The 19,109-nt window shown below is 39.9% G+C and overlaps 1 protein-coding gene across 13 annotated transcripts in view; it reads right to left on the bottom strand.

The window, feature by feature from the left end:
• LOC108394675 (uncharacterized) overlaps nt 1–19,109 on the bottom strand; it is an 83,047-nt gene that overhangs the window by 48,084 nt on the left and 15,854 nt on the right. For 2 of the 13 annotated variants that reach the window (XR_012129010.1, XR_012129026.1), the window contains 3 exons: nt 15,338–15,435; nt 9,658–9,728; nt 2,600–8,403 (listed from right to left, as the gene is read on the bottom strand). The exons of 4 other annotated variants lie outside the window; for them this stretch is intronic. Coding sequence is in view for 5 of the 9 variants with exons in the window: in XM_017656401.3 (XP_017511890.1) it covers nt 9,676–9,728; nt 18,815–18,853 (92 nt within the window). In the remaining 4 variants the exon portion in view is untranslated. 7 more of the 13 variants (XR_001852491.3, XM_017656401.3, XM_073231032.1 and 4 more) reach the window with 7 other exon arrangements.

Genomic DNA, 19,109 nt, shown 5'->3' with positions numbered 1-19,109 from the left:
GACTAGAGCAGCAGAAATCTCCTCCCAAAACCACATATATTTTTGAAAATACAACAAAGACAACTCTTCCTAAAAGAGAGACCAGAAGACACAGGATCGGAGCAGCAGCCTGAGGCAGGCCATGCCCACAGCAACCATGGAGATAAACTCCACAGTGGCCGGGGGGGCCAGGCAAGAATCAGAAGCCTAGTCTGCATGCAGCTTCCCAGCACAAGTTGCTAGAGGTTGCTGTTCTCCCAGGAAAGGAAGGCCACAAACCAACAAGAAGGGACGTTCTCCCAGTCATCACTTGCGCCAGATCTGCAAACTATCTCTATCGCCATGAAAAGGCAAAAGAATTTGATACACACCCAAATCACAACCCCTAAGAAGGAGATAGACCTAACCAGTCTTCCAGAAAAAGAATTCAAAATAAAAATCATAAACATGCTGACGGAGCTGCAGAGAAATACACAAGAGCTAAGGGATGATGTCCAGAGGGAGATTACAGAAGTGAAACAATCTCTGGAAGGATTATAAGCAGAATGGATAAGATGCAAGAGGCCATTGATGGAATAGAAACCAGAGAACAGGAACACATAGAAGCTGATGCAGAGAGAGATAAAAAGGATCTCCAGGGATGAATCAATATTAAGAGAACTGTGTGACCAATCCAAAAGGAACAATATCCGCATTATAGGGGTACCAGAAGAAGAGAGAGAAAAGGAGATAGAAAGTGACTTTGAAGAAATAATTGCTGAAAACTTCCCCTAAACTGTGGGAGGAAATAATCGATCAGACCACCGAAATACACAGACCTCCCAACAGAAAGGATCTAAGGAGGACAACACCAAGACACATAATAATTAAAATGGCAAAGATCAAGGACAAGGACAGAGTTTTAAAGGCAGCTAGAGAAAGGAAAAAGGTCACCTACAAAGGAAAACCCATCAGGCTACCATCAGACTTTTCAACAGAAACCTTACAGGCCAGAAGAGAATGTCATGATATATTTAATGCAATGAAAGAGAAGGGCCTTGAAACAAGAATACTGTATCCAGCACGATTATCATTTAAATATGAAGGAGGGGTTAAACAATTCCCAGACAAGCAAAACATGAGGGAATTTGCCTTCCACAAATCACCTCTACAGGGTATTTTAGAGGGACAGTTCTAGACGGGAGCACTCCTAAAACTGAATAGATGTCACCAGAGAAAATAAAATCACAGCAAAGAAAGCAGACCACCCAAATACTAACTAAAGGCAAAAAATAAAATCATCTACCCATAAAAAACAGTTAAAGGAAACATGAAAGAACACAGAATAAAACAAGCAACATATAAAGAATGGAGGAGGAGGAATAAGAAGGGAGAGAAGTAAAGAATCTCCAGACAGTGTTTATAACAGCTCAACAAGCGAGTTAAGTTAGACAGTAAGATACTAAAGAAGCTAACCTTCAACCTTTGGTAACCACGAATCTAAAGCCTGCAATAGCAATAAGTACATATCATTCAATAGTCACCCTAAATGTAAATGGACTGAATGCACCAAACAAAAGACACAGAGTAATAGAATGGATAAAAAAACAAGATCCATCTATATGCTGCTTAGAAGAGACTCACCTCAAACCCAAAGACATGCACAGACTAAAAGTCAAGGGATGGAAAAAGATATTTCATGCAAACAACAGGGAGAAGAAAGCAGGGGTTGCAGTACTAGTATCAGACAAAATAGACTTCAAAACAAAGAAAGTAACAAGAGATAAAGAAGGACATTACATAATGATAAAGGGCTCCGTCCAACAAGAGGATATAACCATTATAAATATATATGCACCCAACACAGGAGCACCAGCATATGTGAAACAAATACTAACAGAACTAAAGGGAGAAATAGAATGCAATGCATTCATTTTACCAGACTTCAACACACCACTCACTCCAAAGGATAGATCCACCAGACAGAAAATAAGAAAGGACACAGAGGCACTGAACAACACACTAGAACAGATGGACCTAGTAGACATCTGTAGAACTCTACATCCAAAAGCAACAGGATACACATTCTTCTCAAGTGCACATGGAACATTCTCCAGAATAGACCACATACTAGGCCACAAAAAGAGCCTCAGTAAATTCAAAAAGACTGAAATTCTACCAACCAACTTTTCAGATCACAAAGATATAAAACTAGAAATAAATTGTACAGAGAAAGCAAAAAGGCTCACAAACACATGGAGGCTTAACAACATGCTCCTAAATAATCAATGGATCAACGAACAAATCAAAATAGAGATCAAGGACTATATGGAAATAAATGACAACAATACAAAGCCCCAACATCTGTGGGATGCAGCAAAAGCAGTCTAAAGAGGAAAGTATACAGCAATCCAGGCATACTTAAAGAAGGGAGAACAATCCCAAATGAATAGTCTTAACATCACAATTAGCGAAACTGGAAAAAGAAGAACAAATGAGGCCTAAAGTCAGAAGAAGGAAGGACATAATAAAGATCAGAGAAGAAATAAACAAAATTGAGAAGAATAAAATAATAGAAAAAATCAATGAAACCAAGAGCTGGTTCTTTAAAAAAATAAACAAAATAGATAAGCCTCCAGCCAAACTTATTAAGAGAAAAAGAGAATCAACACACATCAACAGAATCAGAAACGAGAATGGAATAATCACGACAGACTCCACAGAAATACAAAGAATTATTAAAGACTACTATGAAAACCTATATGCCAACATATAGGAAAACCTAGAAGAAATGGACAACTTCCTAGAAAAATACAACCTTCTAAGACTGACCAAGGAAGAAACACAAAAGTTAAACAAACCAATTACGCGCAAAGAAATTGTAGTAGTAATCAAAAAACTACCCAAGAACAAAACCCCCGGGGCCAGACAGATTTACCTCGGAATTTTATCAGACAGACAGAGAAGACATAATACCCATTCTCCTTAGAGTTTTCCAAAAAATAGAAGAGGAGGGAATACTCCCAAACTCATTCTATGAAGCCAACATCACCGTAATACCAAAACCAGGCAAAGACCCCACCAAAAAAGAAAATTACAGACCAATATCCCTGATGAATGTAGATGCAAAAATATTCAACAAAATATTAGCAAACCGAATTCAAAAATACATCAAAAGGATCATACACCATGACCAAGTGGGATTCATCCCAGGGATGCAAGGATGGTACAACATTCAAAAATCCATCAACATCATCCACCACATAAACAAAAAGAAAGACAAAAACCACATGATCATCTCCATAGATGCTGAATAAGCATTTGACAAAATTCAACATCCATTCATGATAAAAACTCTCAGCAAAATGGGAGGAGAGGGCAAGTACCTCAACATAATAAAGGCCATATATGATAAACCCACAGCCAACATTATACTGAACAGCGAGAAGCCGAAAACTTTTCCTCTGAGATTGGGAACAAGACAGGGATGCCCACTCTCCCCACTGTTATTTAACATAGTACTGGAGGTCCTAGCCATGGCAATTAGAGAAAACAAAGAAATACAAGGAAGCCCGATTGGTAAAGAAGAAGTCTGTCACTATTTGCAGATGACATGATATTGTACATAAAAAACCCTAAAGTCTCCACTCCAAAACTACTAGAACTGATATCGGAATACAGCAAAGTTGTAGGATACAAAATTAACACAGAGAAATCTGTGGCTTTCCTATACACTAACAATGAACCAATAGAAAGAGAAATCAGGAAAACAATTCCATTCACAATTGCATCAAAAAGAATAAAATACCTAGGAATAAACCTAACCAAAGAAGTGAAAGACCTATACCCTGAAAACTATAAGACACTCTTAAGAGAAATTAAAGAGGTCACTAACAGATGGAAACTCATCCCATGCTCTTGGCTAGGAAGAATTAATATTGTCAAAATGGCCATCCTGCAAACAATGTACAGATTTGATGCAATCCCTATCAAATTACCAACAACATTCTTCAACAAACAGGAACAAATAGTTCAAAAATTCATATGGAAACACCAAAGACCCCAAATAACCAAAGCAATCCTGAAAAAGAATAAACTAGGGGGGATCTCACTCCCCAACTTCAAGCTCTACTACAAAGCCATAGTAATCAAGACAATTTGGTACTGGCACAAGAACAGAGCCACAGACCAGTGAAACAGATTAGAGATTCCAGATATTAACCCAAACATATATGGTCAATTAATATTCGATAAAGGAGCCATGGACATACAAAGGGGAAATGAAAGTCTCAGATGGATGGAGCTAGAGGGTATTATGCTCAGTGAAATAAGCCAAGTGGAGAAAGACAAATACCAAATGATTGCACTCATCTCTGGAGTATAAGAACAAAGGAAAAACTGAAGGAAGAAAACAGCAGCAGAATCACAGAACCCAAGATGGACTAACAGTTACCAAAGGGAAAGAGACTGGGGAGAATGGGAGGGTAGGGAGGGATAAAGGCGGGGAAGAGAAAGGGGGTATTATGATTAACATGTATAATGTGGGGGGTAGGGGAAAGGGGAGGGCTGTGCAACACAGAGAAGACAAGTAGTAATTCTACAACATCTTGCTATGCTGATGGACAGTGACTGTAATGGGGTTTGTTGGGGGGACTTGGTGTAGGGGAGAGCCTAGTAAACATAATGCTCTTCATGTAATTGTAGATTAATGATAACAAAATCAGAATATGTTACTCACCTTTTTTTCTTCACTATGAAAATCACGCCTTTCCGCTGCCTCCATTAAAACCAAAGCCTCCAAAGATTTTTAAGACATTTCTCAGTTTTGTCTTAGAAAATTTGGCATGAACTACTCTTCTTTTTTCTCAACTTGGTTATTTTAACTTCTTAAGGAATAATGCATCTACTTACTAGTTTGTTATGATTTTTAGTGCTTATCTATGCAAGTAAGTGGTATATTAAAGAAGTAAATGAAGCATTATTTATGCTCATTTATAGTAATTCATTTGTTCATTCATTTATTAAACAAGTTCTTGAATACCTCCATTTGCTAGGTATTACAGCATTAGGTAAAATACAGAATTCCTGCTAAGAATTCACACTGGTAAATACACTGGGAAACTAGCAATTTTAGACCAATGTGACAGTTGATCTGCAGAAAGAATGTGCACAATACTGTGGCAGAAATGGACATGCAGGATGATGAGAGAGTTGTAAAGGCTTCATGGGCAACATGTAATTGTGTGTCCTGGGGGACAGCCATGCTCGTGGCAGACTGAAATTCTATTAAAATTTTGTCATTTTCCAGGTGGTTGGTGGTATGTGATTCTAATGTGGAAAGAATGATAAATGCCCTTCCTTCTGTACCCCCAGTTTCTCCCTCTCTGTACATGAGAAATGCTTCAGTTCAATAAACTTTCCAGACCGTCTGACAGAGAAGGGGTGTGAGCAGACAGCACAGAGCCGGTTCCAGGGCCCTACGTCCTGAAATGTGTGCTCCCCACACCGACACGTGTCTGGTCTAACAGACATTTGAAACAATAAGTGCAGATAAGCATTGGTGGGTCCCAGTTTCAAGTGGTGCCCCTATAATTACCAAGATTGAGCTGCCCAGGTTTTTTTCAGTTACAAAACTTGTTGCTCAGTGTCCTCCCCTCTCTGTGGGCACAGTGTTTCCAAAGGAGCAGTTCCAGGAACCTGCAGCCTGGGGGCCAGGGCAGTGACTCCGTGTTTGTAGATACTGAAGAGACCACAAGTGAAATGGAGATACCGAACAATTAATAAGACAGATCTTTTTATTCAATCCTTGTCTATAAAATTGATTCCATCTTCTGACTCTCCAGTGTATTGAAATGGGGGAAAAATTCCAGAAGGCACTCATTTTGTATATAATGGAAACTTTTAAGAGTGGGAGGAGAAAAAGTTTGGTAATCCTATTAGGTTCTCTTATAACCTACAGTCACAAACTAATTCTGCAAATGCAGCAGTTGAACAAATCATCTGCAAATTGAAAGTCAACATAAGAGTGAATGAGAAGCCCTAGTGGTTGCTATCCTCTTTTCATAAGGCACGAGAACAAGAGAGGTATAAGAAATGATAAGAACTTGGATTTACAGAAGTTGGGGTTTCCCAATCACTGTATATTTTCATAAAAGCAAATCTTACTGACAGTTAGTTCCTGCCTCATGTTGACAGTTTGCAAGTAAGAATAGCAGGGTCCCATTTCAGAGCAGACAGTGTGGAGCCCCCTCAAAAGCATTTTTGAATTAGAGTGACAGGGCTTCACAAGCATTTCTGGCAGTACAGAATGAATATTAATGTTTCAAGAAACAATACATTAGAAGTAGATCTATAGTCCTTCACTCCCCCAACCCTGCTTACCATAAGAACAAAAATAGGCCTCCTGCAGTTGGATTTTTTGTCTTCTTTTTACACTCATAAGCACAATAACATAACCCTTGTTTACAAGACTTGTCTTTCTATTGATACACCACTTCATTTAAGAGTATCATCTAGATTCCATGAAATCCAGACATATAAACATATATGAGCCACTATATACTTGATAGAAAATTTTATTTTCTCAAAATCTTACAGAATTGAAGAATCCCAAGTGAGGTATGACCTGAAGGCAGACAGAGCTATGTAATAAATTCTTGATCAATTTGTAGGGCAGTTGTTTTTAATTCCTCAAAGAATTGGGTTTCAACATGAATGATATCAAGGGCTTGCCCCACCCATACAACTACATTATCTTCAATTGCTTCTTTCTATCAGGGAGATGATCTTCAACTAGCATACAAAGCAGAAGATTCCTGTGTTCTAGATTTAGAGCTGTTTGTCTTTTAATGTTTTTCTTTCCCTCCAGGTACATAGTTTCATTTTAGCTTAGGGGAAAAGACCTAAAAATAGTTCATATCAGGCTTTGAATATCAGCTTCCAATTGGGCCAACTTCTGAACATACAGCTAATTAAAAATAAAAAAATCCTTTCAAATATCTTGTCATGTTTCAGACAGGACAAACAGTAAACATTCCTGGCAGTACTGAATAACCCTACCAGTGACAGACGTATCTCCAAAGAGGGTGGAAAAGATACTATCCTTTCAATATCCAAAACCACTATCAAAGATAACCAAAAGAAAGACAGACAGTTCTCTGAGAGCCGTCAACAGTTGGTACAATCTTAGCTGCACATGGAGTACCACCCACATTCCTGTCTAGCCATATTTTGGGGCCCCAACCTGATGGTTGAGTTGCCTGCAAATGCAAGAATAGACAACCTGTATGTCCCAGGAAGGCAGAAACCAAGCCAAGTTCTCAGGACACAAAACTGGACAAACAACAAGGAGATAGCTGCCCTTGAGAGTGAAAGGGCCAGTAAGCAATGTGTACCCCAAAACCAAATTCACAAGAGTCTGGATTTGGAAAGGAAGGTACATGAAATTTTATCTTCCTCTCTACCAGGAACTGCAGAGACCTGAGAGAGCTAGCTCTGGTAAGAATTCTTCCCTCTTGCTGGTGTCTGCCGGTTTTCCCAGGATACCATCTGTAAGCTCTTAAGCAAGTGGAGTTTAAAGGAGAAAGTTAACCCTGGTATCTACCAGAATTTGGCAAGGTTTTCCTTAAAACCTTAAAACTCTTAGTTTCCCCTTGGTGTTTAAGGAAGTTAACTGTTGGCAGTTTACTGGTGAATCCCTCAGGGTCCTATCACCCTGGGAGGGACCTTCCTTTGAAGGTAGATATGGGAGCATTTGGGTTGATGTGGAAGGACTTGACAAAGCCTTTGAGAGAATCTTTTTTCCAGTGTCCCAGTGGATTGCAAATTAGACTTCTGGGCCAGTGGTTTGATGACTGACTTCCAGGAGGTTGCAAATGCGGAGGCCCAGGTACTTCAGGTTTCTGGCTTTGAAGTTCTTTCAGTTGTAAGGCCACTATCTTGGTGGATTTTGATTTATGGTCTTGTAGTCTTTTCAGAGTGGAAAGGCAATTCAGATACAGGGTTACTAGACTGGGTGCTAAGGTAAAGGAGGATAGGAGAGTATTAGGAGTCACATCAGTTTTATGAATTCTGTTTTAGACACTTGTGTCTTTAATTGCCACTAGCCTTTTGCAATGAATCTTTCAATGAAGCTATTTTAGAATTTTGAAGACTTTTGGGGCTTGTCCATGCCAATTAAAATAGGAATCCCATTCTGTTGATTTGAAAACCCTTGCATTCAAGTACACTTCTTAAAAGAACAATCTTGCCTCACTGGACATTCTCTGTAATGGTCACTGTAATTCTAGGTTGTCTTGGTAAGTTGTGCCATTTTTGTAGATACTTATGGCTTCCAAGTCCATGGTCCTTAGATATAAAATAAGCAGTTACACGAGAAGGTGGAGAACTCAATTCTTTAAAACTTTAGTGTCCCGACCTGCAGGACTATCAACGGGGGTCGACGACCTGGAGGAGAGAATTGAAAAAAAAAAAGAATGGGGCAAGGGACACAAAGAACAACCGGCAAGACAGGATGTCTGATCAAGCTGGCACAGTTTATTGTTTGTAGGCTCAATTTATACAGGTTAGCAAGTAAGGGGTGGGTCAGGAGATAATTGGACCTTAGGTGGCGCCGGCGGGAACAGAGGACCCGGAAGAGAAGCGGGAAGTTCTCCATTTTGGGGGTGGGGGCCCTTGGGAGGGAGGCTTGAAGGGAGGGGCATTCCCCTGGGGCAGAGGATGTTTCTTGCTTAACAAAGGACAGAAAAGGCACATGCTGTGAGGTAGCCTAACCACTAACTCTAACTTAGAAATGCAAATGTTGCTAGGTAACTTAACCCCTAGCTCTAACCTAGGAGTTCACTAAATTTGTTTCTTGGTAATAGGGGAAAACTTGTTTCTAACGTGTGGATGGATTCATTGTTGCTGACTTTACAGGAAAGACTTTACTCAAACGTTGCTGTTGTCTTAAGGCTTTTGTGACCGAGTCTGCCTAAAGGCCCACAGGTTTGCTCCCAACACTTTAGGGTCCCATTTTTTTAGGTAAGACTTGGGCATCTCGGAACCAAATTAGTACATAAGAGCCCTTGGGTTTGGGGATTTTGTGGTGCTTCACAGTATACCTCACTGCATGGAAATTTTCTGGAGTTTGGTGGATGACCTAGTCTCAGTCTAACCTATTCCATGACCATCTTATCCTAGCACAAAAGTCCTAGAGTTAATGTATCAGCACTCTTACCAGCTTTTAAGTGTTTGACCTATGCCCACTCAGTTTGTGGCTTTGGCTTTTGAGATTCACATTAGCAATAAATCCCTTATTTTTTTCACAGGAAGATTTCTTTACAGTGCTGAACTCTCTGATGGCTTTTAGTAGTCTGAGTTGTGTGTTCTTAGATTTAAATTTTGATTTTGATGGTCAACACAGTGTGAATTTCTTGTCTTAGATTATTTCCCCAAATCCCAAGTCAAGGTTTTGTGAACCTCCTAATGGCTGCCACTTCTTGTGGACAATGGAATCCTTTCTCTTTGAGTCCCATAATAGCTGCCACCACTGTGAACTCCCAGTATAACTATCCTGAAGCCTTTCTGGAACCCTAGAACCTTTTTGGGAATTTAAAAAAAAAACATAGAATCTTTTCAGGAACTCAGAATCTTTCTAGGAATTTTAACAAACTCTGGATACTCTCCAGGACCAAAACATTTCTGAGAATTTTAATGTACCTTAGAAAGTTTCCAGGGTCACAGGAACCTTTCTGGAAACTTTAACAAACTCCATAAAGGGGTCCCAGAATCTATGGAAAAAAGATTTACATTCAAATTTTTACTTAGTTAATACCTTCCATTATACAAAGTTAATATAACAGAAAAAAAAACATTTTTGGAAACTGATCTGAAAGTTCAAACATATATTAATTGGAGCAGAAATAAAAATGAGTCCAAAGGAAACAACCATGACAATACTTAGTTGTGTGTGATTTTTTGTGTGTGGTGTGTGTGTTGTGATGTGTGTGTAAGCTTCTGTGTGCTCTGTGTGCTGAGTTGGGCATGTTCAGTGTGTTGTGTGTTGTGTGCATTGAGTGTGTCTTTGTGTGTTGTATGTGTTGTATCTTTTGTGTCTGTTGTGATGTATGTCTGTGTGTGTTGTTTCTTGTGAGTGTGGTTGTGCATGTGTTGTTTAGTGTGTGTAGACTGCTTTGTGTGTTGTGTTGTGTGTGCTTAGTGTTTTCTGTGTTCTGTGTTGTGTGGTTGTGTGTTGTGTATGTGTTCTGTGTGTTATTACCTGTGTTCTGTGTATTGTGTTGTTTTGTGTTGTGTTGCTTGTGGTGTGTGCATGGTTGTGTGTTGTTTTGTGTCTGTGGTTTTCCATTTTGTGTGTAGTTTGTTATGTCTGTTCTTTGTTTTATGTGTTGTTATATATTGTGTTCTGTGTTGTGTGTTTTGATGGTTTGGTATTCTGTGTGGTGTATTTTGTGTATGGTGTGTGTGTTGTGTGGTCTGTGTGTGTTGCATGTTGTGTGTTATATTGGTTGTTTGTGCTGTGTTTGTTGCATATGGTGTGTGTGTTCTTTGGTCTGCTTTGTGTGTTGTATATGATGTTTGCTGTGGGTGTTGTGTGTCTTGTAACTGTTGTGTTGTGTGTTTGTGTGTTGTGTGTTCTGTTGTGCTGCCTGTGTATGTACTTATGTTTGGTTTGTCTGGCGTAGTTGTGTGTGTTGTGTGTAGAGTGTGAAAAGTCAGTTGTGAGTTTTTGTTGTGTGTTGTGTGTTGTTTTGTATGTGTTGTGTGAGTTTTCTGTGTGTGATTATTATTTGTGTGTGGTTGTGTTTGAGAGGTTGTGTGTGTCATTGCTTGTTTGAATTGTGTGTGATGTGAGATGTGTTGTCTGTATGTGCTTGTGCTTATTCAGTGTGCTTCATTGTGTGTGTTGTGTGGACTCTGTGAAGTGTGGTTTGTATATATTGTGTGCTGTTATGTGATTTGATATGTGTGGTGTGTGTCATTTTGTGTGTTGTGCTGTGTGTGTGTTGAGTGGTTGTGTATGTTCTCTGTGTGGTTGTGTGTAATGTGGGTGCAGGTTGTGTTGTTTTGTGTGTGTTGTGTTTGTACTGTGTGTAGTGTGTGTTCTGTGTTGTGATGTTTATTTTTGTGTGAGGTGTGTTGTATGTTTTGTGGGTCATGTTTGTTGTGTCTTGTATGTTGTGTGTGTTTTGTGTTATGGGTATTGATGTGTTTATTTTTGTGTGTGTGGTGTGTGCATGTTGTTTGTGTGTGTTGTGTGTGGTTGTATGTGATCTATGTTGTGCTTGTTGGGTTTTGTATTGTGTGTATAGTGTGTTGTTTGTTGTGTGTATATGGCAGTGAGTCTTTTGTGGTGTTTGTTGTGTGATTATGTCTGATTTCTGTTGTGTTACATTGTGTGTGCTGTGTGTTATTGTGTGTTGTGTGTTCTGTTGTCTGTGATCTGTATGTTTTGTGTGTGGTGGTGTTTCTGTGGTTGTGTGTCTGTGTGTGTTGTATCCTGTCTGTGTTGTCTGTGTTGGGTGTGTGATGTATGTGGTTTGGGTTCTTTGTTGATTGCAGTGTATGTTGTGCTGTGTTTCTGTGTGTTGTGTTGTATGTATGTGTGTGGTTGTGGGTGGTAGTGTGCTGTGTGTTATGTGGGTTCAGTGTGTCTTTGTGTATTATATGTTTTGTATCTGTTGGGTTGCATGTTGTGTTCATGGTTGTGTGTGTTGTATGTGGTTTTCTGGGTCGTGTGCAGTGTGTGATGCGTCTATGCATTGTGTGTTATGTTTTGTGTTCTGGGTTCTGTGTGTTGTGTGTATGGTTTACTGTGTGTTGTGTATGTATGTGTGTTCGGTGGTCTCTGTTTTGAGGGTTGTGCGTGACTTTAATTTTGTGTTCTGAGTGTTGTGTATTTGTGTTTGTTGTGTGTGACTGTTTTGTGATTTGTGCTGTGCTGGCTGTGTGTATGGTGTATGTTCTAGGTGTGTGGTTGTGTTGTGTGAAATGTGTATTGCATGTGTTCTGGGTTCTTTGTGTTGTGTGTTGTGTGTGTTCTTTTGCATGATATCTGTTTTGCATGTGGATTGTGGATTGTGTGTGCTTCTGTGTGGGTTTGGTTGTGTGAATTTGGTGTGTGTTGTGAGATGTGTTTTCTGTCTGTGGTTGTGGGTGATTTGTTGTGTGTTTTGGGTGTGGTTGTCAGTGACTGTTTTTTGTGTTGTGTATTGTGTGTGTAGAGTTTGTGTTGATTTGTGTTTTGCTGTGATGGTTTTATTGTGTGTCTGTTCTATGTTGTGTTATGTGTGTTGGGTGTTTTCTGTAGTGTTATATTGTGTTTGCTGTGTGAGGTTTTGTGTGTTTTGTGTTCTTCATTGTGGGTTGTGTTGTGTTTGTTGTGTGCAGTGTATGCTGTGTGCATATGGTAGTGAGCTTTATGTTTGTTGTGTGATGATGTGTGTCTTATCTGTGTTGTCACATTTTGTGTGCTGTGTGTGGTTCTGTGCTGTGTTGTCTGTGTCCTGTGTGATTTGTGGTAATTTTGTGTGGTTGTATTTGTTTTGTATGTGGTGTGTGTTGTCTGTGCTGTGTGTGTTATGTGTGAGCTTTGGGTTCTGTTTATTGTGTGTGGTGTGTGTTTTCTTCTGTGTGTTTCTGTGTGGTGTGGTTTGTGTGTTGTATTTCTGTGTCGTGTTTTTTGTGTGTGGTGTGTGCTTGTGTATGTTGTGTGTGTTCAGTGTGTGTTGTATGTTGTGTTATATGTGCGGTTGTGTGTGTTGTGTGTGGTGTATCTGTTGGGTTCTGTGTGTTGGTGTTGTGTGAAGTGTGGAAAGTGTGTGTGGTTTGTGTGTTGTGCACTGCATTATTTTATTTTGTGTGTGTTGTGATGTGTGTGGTTGTATGTGTTATGAGTGTGCTGTGTGTGGTTGTCTGTGTTGTGTGTGTTGAGGATGTGTTTGTGAGTGTGTTAGGCTTAAAGTGATATGTGGGTGAGTGCTGGGGTCTGTGAAAAGGGTAAGAGGTAGGATGAAGGGTAGAGTTAGAATGAGGGGACCCAGTTTTAATGGGGAAGACGCTCTCCAAGGTAACTTAGGCAAGATATTGGCAGCAAGAGAAAATCACAACGTGGAATTCTCTGGGCCATAGAAAACTAAATGAGTCACCTGTGGGTCACGCTTAGGGTGATTGTGTGTGCTGAGTTATGGTTACATCTTAAATTAGTGTTTAATGAGTGGCTGGATTTAGTGTGGGCTTGGGTTTTGGTTAGAGCTATGGTAGTGGTTTATGTGAGGGTAGATGGGTTGAGTCTTTCAGTTAACAGTGAAGATCAATGAGGGCGAGGTTAGGGTTAAGGGCAAAGCTTTCAATTAGGCATAACATTAAATTATGGCTTTGCATGGATTTAGCTTAAGGGGAAAGGGTTAGTGTCAGGGTCCATTTAGATCTATGTCATCAGTGAGGTGTGGGTGAGGCATACAGTGTGAGGGGTGAGCAGTAATGCTTAGGATGAGAGTGGAGGAGTCTTCAGGTCAACCATTCCCATACCCATATTCATAAGGGTAGTGCTGGGCTCAGACTGCTGCCGTTTGGCCTTCTTTGCAGAGGCCCTGCCTTTCTAGGAACGTGGCTACAGTACAGCACAGGAGCAGGACCCATATTCACCTTGGCTGGGAAGGAACTGACTGGCTTTCTCCATCAGCCACATGGGTTATTACCATGTCCCAGGAAAGAAACACCCTGTAGCTTGGATCAGGGTTCCATTTTCTCTAATACTGCCAAGGTGGTCAGCTCCCACCTCACCAAAATTACTCCCTCGGCAGAGGCACCAGGCCCTGAAGTGGGAACCTGCTCCCCTCACCAAGCACATTCTGTCTCTAGGAAACAGTCACCTCTGCGGCGTCATGGAATCTGCAGGCAACACTGCTGCACTTGCAATGTCCCCCACTAGAGGGTGTGCACTGCCCAGCCCTGGAAACCTGTATCACAGACAGTAAACACTAGGGGTTCAGGCATATATACACATACATGGGGTGCTCTGCCACGGCACATCCAAATGTGTGAGCCCCAGTACAGGTTGCACCCAAACTTCCTGCATCCATCCAGCCTTAACGTCTCTATTCCCCTGGGTCCTTGTCTGGGATCAGGATGAAATTCAAAGTGTTAGCTCTCAGGGTTCTGATGGGTGCTGTGTTAAGGGTTTGGATTTGCTTAGGGATTTATGTTGGGGTTCATGTGTGAGGCTCATGCTTAGGGAACCATCCTGGGGCTGGGTTTGGTTCCAGTGGTTATTAGGTTTTGGTTTTCCCTCCAGGGCTTTGTGGTATGGAATCAGGTTTCAGACTAAGGTTTTCTGGGTAAGGGTTACAGTGACATGGTTGGTGCAGGCAATGGTTAATTTTAATATTCATAGTTAGTTTGAGTGTAAGGACTAAGGTTTAAGGTATAAGGGTAAGGGATTTTGAGTGTGTGTGTGTGTGTGTGTATGTGTGTTAGGGTTTATGTGACATGTGGGTGAGGATTCGTGTTTGTGATAAGCATAAGAGTTACAATTAGAGATAGAGTTAGGCACGGTTTTAGAATGAGGGGAACCAGTTTTAATGGGGAAGACTCTCTCCAAGGTAAATTTTGCATGATATTGTCAGTGAGATGAAATTATAATGTGGAGTTCTCTTTACCATATGAATCTAACCGAGTCAGTTGTGGGTCATGGTGAGGGAGATCTCATGTGCTGGGTTATGGTTACTTGTTAAATTAGTGTTTGACAAGGGTTAGATTTAATGTGGATGTATGTTTTGGTTAGAATTAGGAAAGTAGTTTAGTTTAGGGAAGTATTAAGTCTTTCACTTAACAATGAGGGTCAAATGAGGGTGAGGTTAGGGTTCAGGGCAAGGCATTGGGTCACGTTAAGGTTAAGTGTAGTGTGAAATTTAGCCTTGCTTAGTTAGCTCACTGGTTTAGGATTAGTGCCAGGGTTCAGTTTAGCTCCATGTCATCAGTGAGGTGTGGGTGAGGTTTAGGGTGAGAGTGAGGAGTAGTCTTCAGGTCAACCATTCCCATACCCATATTACCAAAGGTATTGCTGGGCTTAGAGAGCTGCCATTTGGCATTCTCCCTAAGCAACTGCTTTTCTAGGAATGTGGCTACAGTACAGCACAGGAGTAGGACCCACACTCGAAAGGGCCGGTTATGACCTGAATGGCTTCTCTGTCAGCCATGTGGGTAACCATGTCTCAATAAAGAAACACACACCTTGGATCTGGGTTCCATTTTCCCTAATGCTGCCAAGGCGGTCAGCTCCCACCTCAGCTAAATCACACCCAGGGCTGAGGCACCAGGCCCTGAAGGGGGAACCTGCTCTCCTCCCAAGTAGATTCTGTCTCTAGGAAGCAGTACTCGCCATTCCCACTGTGGCCTCATGGGTCTGTGGAACACCAATGCTCATGGAAGTGCTCCATCATTGAAGTGCCCTCCTTTGGATGTATCCACTGCAAATCCCTGGGGATGAGAGTGAGGTTCCAGTTTAGGGCAGGGTTCAGGTTAGACTTAGGGTGAAGTGATCACTTTCGTTGGAGTTCATATACTCGGGTAAGTTTAGGTTCAGCTTTACTGTGAGGTGTGGGTGAGGCTGAGGGTGAGGAATGAGGACTGAGGGGTAGAGTGAGGGTGAGGGTGAGCTTTAGGCTGCAGGTTAAGCATTCTAATCCAGAGTATGATGAGCAGAATGCTTACCTCTAACATGGGGCACCTGGGATTCCTCACATACACCCTGTCTTTTGTAGGAAATTGTTTAAAAGACAGTGTATGAGCAGGTCCCAGAAAGGAAACCTACTCTCCAGGGCCAGGCAGGAAGTAAATGGCTTTCTCTATGAGCCGTATAAGTCACGGTGGCCCAAGCACAAATAAGGGACTTTGATCTGTATTCCACTTTCTCAAATGCTGCCCTGTCAATCACTACCCACTGTTCAAAGGTCCATATGCACAACCGAGGCCCCAGGCCCTATTCAGTGAAAGTGCTCTCCTAGCCTTGCAGCCTGTTCCCAGGAAAGAAACTGGAATCCTTGTGGACTGCTAGTAGTAAAACAAAATTTTGCATCTGTGATGAAAAACAGTATGGAGGTTTCTCAAAGTATTATCATATGATCCTGCAATCCCACTTCTTGATATACACCCCAAAGGATTGAAAACAGAATCTTGAACAGATAGCACTCTTGTTCACTACCACAGCATTCAACATAGCTAAGAGGTGAAGAAAACCTAAATATCATTCTATGCATAAATGGGTAGACAAGATACAGCATAAACATACACTGGATATTAGTCTTAAAAGAAAGAAAGATCCTGTCACATGCTTCAGCATGGATGAACCTTGAACATACTATGCACATAAAGACAGATAATGCATGACTCCATTTCTATCGTTATCTGAAATAGTCAAATTCACAGAAACAGAGAGTAAAATGGTAGTTTCCAGGCAGTGGAAGGAGGGGGAGAACAAGCATTTTTTTTTTTTGACTCAAATAGTGGTATATCTCCTCTTTTCCTTTTTTTTTTTTTTTTTTGAGAGGGTATCTCTCATATTTATTGACCAAATGCATTTATTTCTTAATAGGTACAGAGTTTCAGTTTTGCAAGATTAAATTGCTCTAGAGGTCTGTTGCACAACAGTATGCCTACAGTGAACAATATTGTATCATGTATTTAAAAATTTGGGAAGGTGTATCTCATGTTATGTAGAATTACAATTAAAAGACATTGATTGAATTTCACTCAACTAATTCTGATCTCTCCCACTACCTAAACTCAGCTCATGTAATTGGCCAAAATCCTACTATTAATTAATGTTATGGAATCTTATGAAAGAGACCTAAAGGGTCACCTAGTCCAAACACTCATTTCTCAGATGAATAAACTTGGCCCAGTGTGTTTAAGATCATCATAAAGCTATGGATTAACAGAATCTGAGCAAAAACATCAAGTTACCTGACTCTCAGTCACTACACTGTAACATCACTTACAAAAAACTGTCTCTTCACACCAATTTAAAAATATTAACTTGCTGTACAGTGTCATTCAATAGTTGGAATTTGCCTAATTACCTTTCTTGTTTTGTAGAGCATGGTCTTTTCAAGGAAAAACATCTCTCCAGGGAAAATGTTCCATTTAAGTATTTTTATGGAAACAACTCTTCTTTTTGGTATTAAGTTACTGTTTTTCCACTAAGATCTACCATTTTCAATTATTCTTCTCTCACAAACTACACTTAGGATGCAGCCCATTATAAAGCAGACAGACCTAACTTCTAATTGAATAAATACTCAAAATGTTTTTGATAATATGGCAAGACACAACATAGTTCTGTAGGATCTGAAGAATCAAAAGTTAGCATAAGTACAGCCATCTTAAGGCCTAAATACCACCCCCTAACCCAGAAGAAGGAAAATCATTAGAATCTTGAAAAACAAGTTAGTTAGCCTGTGTCAATTGTAGTGACCTTTAGTTAGCCAACCGTAAATCAGTTAATCATACACGCCTAGCTTATCTTACTAGAACCACCCTAGACATTCCGAAGGTGATCTCATCTAATCAGACCCCAGGATGTGGCACCAGCAAAAGATTTATGAGCCTATAGAAAAAAACCCTGTATTGTGATTATGGAAAATTTTACCCCTTTTGAAAATGCTATAAAACCTTCTGGCTTTGTGTGCTCTGAGTCCTCGTTGAGACCCGCTGCGACGGGCTGACTTGGACCCCAACTAGTTGGCTTCCGAATAAATTCCTCTTGCTTGTTGCATCAAGAAACGTCTTTGGTGAGTGATTTGGGGCGGCGCCTTCCTCAGGGGAATCCAACAGTTCCATCATTCTAATTTAACTATGTTCATTTTTGGAAAGCTGTCTCAATTTTTGTACAGATCCATATATATTTTCTGTAGCTGTAATTCTATGGTTCTATATTTATCAGCCCTGGTAATGATTATATTTAACCACTACACAATAGGCCGTCAAACTGACATATCATCATATTCTTTTTTTTTTTTTAGTCAAATGCCTTTTTTTTTTTGTAGATAATTATTTTTTATTGAAGGGTAGTTGACACAGTATTACATTAGTTTCAGGTGTACAACACAGTGATTCAACATTTATATATATGATAATTCTAGGTACCAGCTATCACCATACCAAGTTGTTAAAATATTTTGACTATACTCCTTATGCTATACATTACATCCCGGTTACTTATTTATTTTACAATTGGAAGTGTGTACTTTTTTTTTCTTTTTTTGTGAGGGCATCTCTCCTATTTATTGATCAATATCATCATATTCTTAACCATGCAACTTAAGACAGGCTGTTTTGTTTCCAATTTTCACTGAGAGTGGTAAATTGCATGTAGCTTTTATCTTCTATTTAATAATTTCCCAAAGATAAATTCTCAGGATCATTAGTTAACTCAAGGCCCTTATTGGTTTTCTCCCTCCAAGGTAACCTATATATTTAAAAAAAAGAGTTTAAGATAACCATTGCATAATTAAAACTCATTCATCAGCCCACAGTACAAGTATGCATGCAATGTTGGTATATGAAGACCTGTCTGTTAAGCCAACAGAGCCGATATTTACCAGCTAAGACTATATAAATGCAAGGATACACACTGACAGAGTTCAGGAGATGATCTAAAGTAACACAAAGACATTTTCCATACATCTAAGGTTTTCCATATGCTTGTTTTTACAATAAAAACTAAATTTTAAAAAATTTCTGTCACAATGAATAAATAAACAACTTTCTCTCGTGTTGAAAAAAAATCCACCATGGTGATGTGACTGCTAGCTTGCAACCAAAATAATAATATAAGTATACTTAAGGGTCTGCTCACCTGGATTTCCCCCATCATTTTGAGCCAGGTTCCTGGGTCCTGGAGAAGATGGCGTTAGAAAGAGAACAGCTGTATTGCATCTATTTTTACCTTTAAGGTTAAAGATCTCCAATGAAAAAATAGTTCTGATCCCTGAAACTACTAAAATGCTGATGATATTTTTCCTAGAATAAACAATAGAAAGCAAATATTTTAAACCAATGAACACTAAAAAGAAAAAATTGGCACTGAAAGGAAAATAAAATACGAAGTTATCTGTGTAACTTTGTAGAATTCTGAGTTTCAAAGACACATC

The sequence above is a fragment of the Manis javanica genome, chromosome 1 (assembly GCF_040802235.1).
Source record: "Manis javanica isolate MJ-LG chromosome 1, MJ_LKY, whole genome shotgun sequence".
In the NCBI taxonomy this organism is placed as follows: Eukaryota; Metazoa; Chordata; class Mammalia; order Pholidota; family Manidae; genus Manis; species Manis javanica.
The sequence above is the reverse complement of the archived record's forward strand: the minus strand, read 5'-3'. Positions and strand labels throughout refer to the sequence as shown.